This window comes from Arachis duranensis, chromosome 7 (assembly GCF_000817695.3).
Source record: "Arachis duranensis cultivar V14167 chromosome 7, aradu.V14167.gnm2.J7QH, whole genome shotgun sequence".
Taxonomy (NCBI): Eukaryota; Viridiplantae; Streptophyta; class Magnoliopsida; order Fabales; family Fabaceae; genus Arachis; species Arachis duranensis.
Genome location: NC_029778.3, coordinates 62,185,864 through 62,194,541, shown reverse-complemented (window position 1 = coordinate 62,194,541; position 8,678 = coordinate 62,185,864). Strand labels below are relative to the sequence as shown.

General features: G+C 34.2%; 1 protein-coding gene across 2 annotated transcripts; it reads left to right on the top strand.

Annotated features, from left to right (window-relative positions):
* The first annotated feature begins 906 nt into the window (after window positions 1–906).
* Window positions 907–7,399, top strand: LOC107459243 (AP-4 complex subunit mu). Of its 2 annotated transcripts, XM_016077459.3 has the most exons (13): window positions 908–1,094; window positions 1,820–1,914; window positions 2,333–2,536; window positions 2,964–3,080; window positions 3,180–3,308; window positions 4,236–4,362; window positions 4,714–4,817; window positions 4,938–5,042; window positions 5,380–5,474; window positions 6,283–6,370; window positions 6,509–6,569; window positions 6,671–6,744; window positions 7,139–7,399. In XM_016077459.3, the coding sequence occupies exons 1-13, from the start codon at window positions 1,037–1,039 to the stop codon at window positions 7,235–7,237; spliced, it is 1,356 nt and encodes a 451-aa protein (XP_015932945.1). In that variant the 5' UTR covers window positions 908–1,036; the 3' UTR covers window positions 7,238–7,399. The 2 variants fall into 2 exon arrangements, 1 of the variants encoding a protein (XP_015932945.1); XR_001586254.3 differs by lacking the exon at window positions 7,139–7,399 and having other exon boundaries at window positions 907–1,094; window positions 6,283–6,443.
* Window positions 7,400–8,678: the final 1,279 nt, after the last annotated feature.

Sequence of the window (8,678 nt, the reverse complement as noted above, 5' to 3'; positions counted from 1 at the left end):
TGAATAAGTGGGTGAAAACTTGATAAACCACACAATTAAACACAATATAAATCATAAAATAATGGTTTATCAATCACCGTACCAAGAATCAATGCATACGCGACATGTGGCTGAGAGCACACAAATTGAGTTGTCTGATTTGTGTACCTTTAATCAGACTGTCCGATTATTTTAAACTGTCTGATTTCTTTGATCATGACAACACAGCTGCATAAAGCACCCTAAGCCTCCATAACTGCATTTACACTATTTCTGTTTTCATATCTAAATTAAAAAATGGTTTATTGAACTATAAATCACGTGTTTGTTGCATGCAAATTTACTTTGTAGAAGTACAGTATGTTTGGACTTCTAATTTTAGGTGTTCTTGGAACATCCTAAGAATAATAAAAAAATATTTTGAGAGATGCATATCAATTTCAATAAAAAAGGAAAAGCGTAGAAAATGGATAAATTATTTCCATTATTTAAAATATTTGGAAGAAAAAAATAGACTCTTTTTTATAATAAAACATCAATTTATGACATTATTAACTGTTCTTTTAAGAATTATAAGAAGTGAAGTGATTTTCGATAATAAAAACTGTTAATTTTTTATTTAATTTGTGTATTTTTTTGGTATGTACATAATTGTTTTTTTTTTTAGAAAAACAAATCTAATTACTATGAAAGAACACTACCAACGAAATAACATATTTGCTTGTAAACGAAAAGAATAAGAAAATTTTATTACTTGTTTTATCTGCACATAACCACATATGTATATATGTCTCGTTTATAATAACAACTAAATGTGTAATATGGCGTAAAATTTAAATATTCCCATTTGTGTAAATCGATGAATATTATATTTATTTTATTTATTTAAAGAAGAAAAATCCCTAAAAGAAGCGTATAGAAAACATAGAACAACACCAGTATTAATGCTAGCGAATAGTGTTGAGCTCGTGGTACACTAAGTCAATAGCAAAACCAAAGGCAGCAATAGCCATCTGCAGGAAGAGGAACACATCGAAAGAGGAGTGAAGACAGAGCCATGATCTCGCAGTTCTTCGTCCTCTCTCAGCGTGGCGATAATATCGTCTTTAGAGACTGTCAGCTCTCTCTCTCTCTCTCTCTCTGCGATTTTCTTTCTCCTTTGTTCGTTAGATCTGATGCTCTTCCTTTGATCCATCGTTTCGATCCATTTCTCTTTAACTTGAGTATTTCTGATCCCTAGTCATATTATCACTAACTTAGTAATGCGAGTTTTCGGGTCCAGATCTCACTTCAATTTATCATAGTGCTAATCAGTAATAAATAAATTGCTTCCCTGCAAAATTCAGATTTTAAAAGAAGAAAAAATTGAATGTTAGTGTTGAAAAGGTGTGCTTGTTTGAATTTTGTCGCATGAACTTAAGGAAATTCGGACTATACGTCGAATAACTGTGTATATGGATGTAAAATCTTGAGAGAGACGACTATGGTTTGTACTCAAAATTAGGCAGATCTTAATTGTGCGCCAACTTTTTGTTTGACTATGAAATTGTTCTCTTTGAGTTCCTTGTGTCCAGTGATATTTGCCGTTTTGCGCTGTTCCTATCAGGCTGCTGCTTCTGGATTTTCTATCTGGTATACGTGTCAATTAGTGTTTTAGCATAGTTTGTTGTCGCTGCTTTTAGTTTTGAATATTTTGACAGAGTGAACAACGTTGCTACTGGGAAATAGGTAGTCATAATCATTGGGAGTTGTATATCAACTATTGTTTTACAACCTATGGTGCTTGATATATTTTAGTATCATGCTCAAAGCCTGTTGCTACTTAATTGTCTTATTACAGACCGTGGTGAAGTGCCGAAAGGTAGTGCAGAGATATTTTTTCGGAAAGTGAAGTTTTGGGAAGATGGAGGGCTCGAGGAGGCACCACCTGTCTTTGTAGGTATTATTTTTCTGAATCAGGCAGAGTTTATTTTTTGTGCTTTAAGAGGTTTCATTACTCTTTGATACAACTTACAATTGCATCTTCTTTGTTTCTGTGGTTTGTATGAGAGAATTGAAAGGTTAAATTTTTTAGACTGTTGTAACTTAAGAAGATCTATGTACTGTTATTGATACATTTTATTTGCATCTGCTTCTGATTTCACCAGTGATATTTCATGATTTCAAATCTAAATTGGCTTAATTTAAAATCATTGTTTAGATCTCGTAAAATGGTTTATGTGCAAGCGGTGAATGTCTATTCTCAATTTTTCATCATTCATTTGCACTGCTTCTTGTATGATATGCTATGCTGTTTTATTTGCAGTTTTGGTTATAAAATATGCTCATTTTTTTGTGGTATGTTCATTGACAGAATGTGGATGGTGTAAATTACTTTCACGTGAAAGTTGTTGGGTTATTGTTTGTTGCAACTACAAGAGTTAATACATCACCTTCCTATGTCTTGGAGCTTTTACAAAGAATTGCTCGTGTTATCAAAGATTACCTTGGCATTCTCAATGAGGACTCATTACGGAAGAACTTTGTGCTTGTGTACGAGTTACTTGATGAAGTTATTGTAAGCAGCCACTTATACTTGATTTGGTGCTTTGCTTATTTCCAGTCTGATATTTTCACAACTGAAGTGCATCATTGTATTGAATTATCATTTGTTCCTGTCTCCCCGTTTTTTTCAATTTTATCTTCACACTTGAGACTCTTTCTCTTTGCTGTTGTATCTTTTTATCAGTATAATTTTTCGGGAAGTTTATGACAGAAGCATTCAATGGATTATAAAGTTATGCTTGCATTTTTCATTTTTCAAATGTGCAATAGAAAGTATAAACTTCTGATTGATGTTGTTTTCACTTATCTTTCTTTGGAAGTACAACAATCGAGTATTTGCAAATCTTTTTATGTTTTACTAGTGCTTTGACCTGGACTAAATCCCAATCGGTTGTGTATCAAAAGATCATATGGTGACCTGAAAACATTACTTGAACCAGGATTTTGGTTATGTGCAAACAACATCTACTGAATTGTTGAAGTCCTATGTTTTCAATGAGCCACTAGTGGTTGATGCCACACGTATGCCACCTCTTGGACCTGCTACACTTTTTGCGGTATGCTGTTTGATATGTTATACATGAGGAACTTATCAAGTTTTGTAATTATCACTTGAGCATGTGATTTTATTAATTCTTAATTTTGATTATATGCAGCAAGGGACAAAAAGAATGCCCGGGATAGCTGTCACAAAATCAGTGGTTGCAACAGAGCCTGGAGGTAGAAAGAGGGAGGAAATATTTGTAGACATAATTGAGAAAATCAGCATCACTTTTAGCTCTAGTGTGAGTACATACTATTCATAATGCTTCATCTATGCATGTCTTGCAAAAAGCTTTGTTTATTATTCTCCAGATGTTAACTATAAAGGAATCGAACCTTCCTAAGGGTGAACCGAGGTTTCATGGCCATCCCTCTACCCTCCGAAATGTGAACTCCAAGAAGGCTAAGGATTAGTGTTGCTGTGTTGGTATCTGGCCGGCTGATACCCGAGGGTTTATGTCTAGTGTACCTAAAAGTAAACAAACCAAAAGGCATAATTGTAGTATGTTTAGGGGGCTGAATATCAGATACTAGATCTCACTCACGACTCAGTTCTTCAAACTTATTTTAAATCTAAATAAAGAATCATCAAATTAAGTTAAAATTTGGCATACCAGCAGTGTGCTTTCTCCAGTGTAGAATGGAAGGGCTTTACTCTTTTAATGAAACATAGAATATGAATTCGTTTTTTCCTCGTTATGTAATGCTTATATTGCTTAGTTTTGAAGGTGGTTAAGTGCCCACAAGAGCAGAAGCTAGTATTGCAGAGATGAAACTGTTGTATTTAATGAGTTGACGACAAGATTTAGAATTAATGTATTAGAGAGGAAGCAAGAATAGCACTTATTAAAGAAACTATGACAAAATATTACCTAATGATGGTTTGGCCTTATGAGGAAAAGGTAGTTGAAGTCCCAGGAAACTTTAATATAAACCAATACAAAAAGATATATATATCTGAATGGCAGTTTCGGAAAAAATGATTTTTTAATAAACAATAGATTTGTTTGATACCACTCTTAGGGAGAAGGCTCTTGCTGCTGTATTTTTCTTTATATTTGAAGTGCCTCTTAGTGTGATAAGCTTTGGTTGCTGTTGGTTGCATTTTCAAGTTGCTTGTTTGTCATGTTTTGTTTATCATTCAAAACACTCTTTATGTCATCTGTCAGGGCTATATACTAACTTCTGAGATTGATGGCACCATACAAATGAAGAGCTATCTTTCTGGCAATCCTGAAATTCGATTAGCTCTTAATGATGACCTTGCCATTGGAAGAGGCCAAGGACCTGTTTATGGTATGTTTTTATCAACATTGTTGGATTTCATTTCACGATCTCGGCACTCCTTCGTTGTTGAACATCCTTGTGTATAATTTCATTCTCTCTTCGTTCTTTTTTCTTTCTTTCTTTCTTTCTTTTTTCCTCTTTTTTTTTTCAAAGAGAAAACCGGTGCAGATACGATGATCACCATTTTAATCGTGTTCATTCATACTTTTGCATAAATATCTTTCTACTTTGGAGGAACTATGATGATTCCATTCCACTGACTTTCTCATTGATTCGATTTCAAGTAGAATAGATTCTTTCTTTTGGTCTTTGAAAACTTTAAATTACATTGATGATTTATGTGACCTGTTTCTAAATCAGGTTATAGGAGTTCAACAGGCTCAGGAGTAGTGGTATTAGATGACTGTAATTTCCATGAATCTGTTCGTCTTGATAGTTTTGAAGTAGACAGAACTCTATCCCTGGTGAGTTCAAAATGAGTTTTTAAAGAATATAAAATTGCTAGCCTATAGAATTACTTTATTAGCCACTTGCCCACTTTCTTGTCATTGTTAAAATTAATGGTTCTCATGCTGCCAATTTAGGTACCACCAGATGGTGAATTTCCTGTCATGAATTACCGTATGACCCAGGAATTCAAGCCTCCTTTCCGTATCAATGCTTTGATCGAAGAAGCAGGGGCCCATAAGGTGTGATCTTCAATTTTTTTTTCTTATTATTCTTTATCCTTTGGCTTACAGTAATTGAAGGTGTCATTAATGTGTTCTTTTGACTTTTACTTGAACAATAGAGCAATTCAATGGTAGCTTGAGCAATAATGTTGTCATTATTTCAGATGTCTTTCCTGCAAATTCTTTTTGCACAATTCTATCATTCATGTAATTTTAGATATGTTGGAATGTATCGAATTATGAAGATGTATCATAATTCCCCTGATCTCTGTGGGGATCGCAATTCCATTGTTAAATATTTTATATTCCAATGCCAGACATTCTATTTCAAATCTCAAAAATCATTTATCTTCAGGCAGAAGTCATTCTTAAAGTACGTGCCGAGTTTGCGTCAAGTATAACTGCAAATACGATCAAAGTGCAGATGCCACTACCAAAATACACCAATAGGTATTATCATGTTCATTCTCAATATCGCTGAATATGTGACCAGATAGTCTCTTTTATAGTGATTTTACATTGCATTGGTCTAATGCTTGCTTAATGTACACAACCAGTAGCTGTATATATACTCGCAGAATAAGCACATGTCATGTTTTGAAGAAGTGGTCAATAATGTTTAACTATTCCCTTAGAATCTAATGTTATTGATACCACATGATAGTTATAGCTACACTGCAGAAGAAATCAGTCACATGCGTACATCCTAAGAGTAGATAATTTTAGAGTTCAATCAATAAAAAGATTTAACAGGTTCTCCCTGGTGAACATAATCGCATTCCCCCCAGGGCCAAGCTTATACCGAAAGAAACTTGGAACACCAATGATAAATTATCTATTAACATGCTTACATACATGACTATTGGTATTATCTACGTCGCGTTTGTGATCTCTAGGGAAAAGGTAAGGATTACTGCCATGTGACTTCAAAGATCATAGGTTCGATAGAAGCAGCCTCTGCACTTGTAGGGGGTTTAAGGCGCTGATGTTATGTTAAGAATAAGCTATTCGATGGTGGCTGATGAAAGGGTTTACATATAACACTTTGCGTTGATATGGTAGAATTAATGAAATAATCAATAAATTTTGGAAGGTTGTCATCATGTAACTTGAGCACTTTTCTGTGACATGCTTATTGCTCATTTTGTCCCATTCATGAAATTCGGCTACCTTTGAAATCAATTCAAATTACCTTACATTTGAAAATATGTATACCATGTGTAATAGTTGCTTACGCAAGTTATCTGGAATTTATCAGAGTGAGTTTTGAGCTGGAACCTGGAGCTTCTGGACAAACAACTGATTTCAAGGAGGCAAATAAGAGGCTAGAGTGGAATTTAAAAAAGGCAACAGTTCTTGTCATTTTTTACTCCCTTTCCCCGGTGCCACTGACTGTCATTCTTCAAAGCAAAGTTTAAAGTAAATGATTCTTGTCATTATTTCATTTATAGAGAAATAGTCACTGATAGGTGCAAAAAATGCAGGTTGTTGGAGGATGTGAACATACTCTACGTGCAAAGCTTAGCTTTTCTCAGGAATTACATGGTATTTATCGCTTAAGTTTATGGATGCATGAAATGAATAGTTTATTTGACTTTAATTAAATGATTAATATATCGTATTTGTGCAAATTTATCTCTAAATAGGTAACATAACAAAAGAATCTGGACCTGTTAGCATGACGTTTACCATTCCAATGTATAATGCATCTCGGCTTCAGGTAAAGTGATCTTGCAAGCTTCATGATTTTATTTGACCAAAAGCCTATCCTCAATCAGTAGTGTTCTATAACAAAATTTTTCTACCCCCACTAAACCGATTTGATGATGCCAACTCCGAGATTATATTTAACAATTGTGTCATGTTGGATGTGTAATTGTGTTTCTTGTTTCTTGCCCTCTATTTTGTTGCGTGGTTTCTATTTGCTGTGTTCGAGTAATCATGCTAGTACCCTTGAAAGAGTCTAAAAACAGACCCATTCAAGATTCTGAGCCAGTTAATCTAGAAATTTCACTCGTTTCAAATATTCTATATTTATCTTTGGCTACAGAAAACTTGGTTTGCTATTTCCATGCTCACCATTGCATAATCTAATGACTAATACACAAATGCAGGTAAAATACTTGCAGATAGCAAAGAAATATGGAACTCATGAACCATATAGATGGGTGAGATATGTGACGCAGGCCAACTCCTACGTTGCTCGCATATGATGCAATTAAGCAGAGTGCCCCGCAGCTCTTCTTAGTGCTCTTTATTATCCCATGGTTTCCCTTTATTTACTTTATTCTTTATTTGTAAATTACACTTTAAGTCAGACAGACCATAATAGTCGCTCTTTCATTCATTGATCATAAAACCAGCTTGGTTTACAACGTGGGATGAATTCAGTCACTTTATTTATATACTTTTTCATCGTATTAGTGGATCACTCGGTCTTATTGTAGAGTGTTAATGAGAAATTGAAAATGTCGATTGCAGGGATTGTTAAACAAAGGAATGACCTGAATGACTTAAACTGCATAAAGTGAAATTAGAAATTAGTAATGTTAAGTCGTTACCGGAGGGAAGTCGGTAAAGAGGGGAATCCGATGGATGTGTGTATGGAGATGCGGTTAGGTTGGAAGCCCGAGTGGAGGGAGTGGTATCTCTAAGGTCACTCCAACACTCAAGTTAATATGTATTTGATAAGGTTAAAGGGAATTTAGGGTAAAATCTTACTTTTTAAGGAGGTTATCTACCTCTCTTAGACTGTGTTTGATTCTGAAACAAAGGCAAAAATTAGTGTTTTTGTATTTTGTTTGGTGATAAATTAAAACAAATTATGAAAGTTTAATTTATTTTTATTTTTTTTATTCAAAAAATTTGAGAAGAAAAATATAATAATAAAAAATATAATTATAAAAAATTAACAAGAATAATAAAAGAAAAAATAAAAAAATAAACTATATCTCTGTGTTTTTTTTATCAGGATGAACAAAAAATACAGTAATTCAGTATTTTTGGACATAATATCTCTGTTTGTTTAATTTGTCAAACACAATTTTGTATCTTTGTGTCTCTGTCTTAGTGTCCCGTGTTTATTTACAAACACAACCTTATATACTTGAGGTTGGTATCAAGGGTTTGTTGTGTTGTCATCTTGATAGAGGATGATCCACTACTTCCTAGATTCGGGAAAAATCCTATAATCGTTCTCTTCCAGAAGCATTTGGTACGGATGCATTTGGTACGGACTCCTAATGCTAAAGGTCATGTGAGCAAGGATTGTTGTATTTATCTATTTTTTCTAGGTTATGGTCATTGCAAGTTGGTTATGGGAGTGCATTGGAGATCGTGTCCTAGTAGAAAGATTCCCAGATTTTGTGACTGTGATTTGACGTTACTTTGACATTCGCTCTTCTCGAAAAAGTCACCTTGATTACTCTGTGGTATGGTCAGTGGGTTTTAAATATCTGGAGAAAAGTCGATTTTGCCCCCTAAGCCCTTCTCCCTCCAACTTTCCATTTCTACTATTGCTGGAAATTCTCTGCCACGTTTCATCTTTTTCAATCGCCTCTTTTCCGTGCTTAGTGTTCTTCCTTAGCATTTGGATTTTCCTTCTTCAACATTCTCCTTTTTACTTTTACAAATTCGAGTAAGACATTCTTTCTT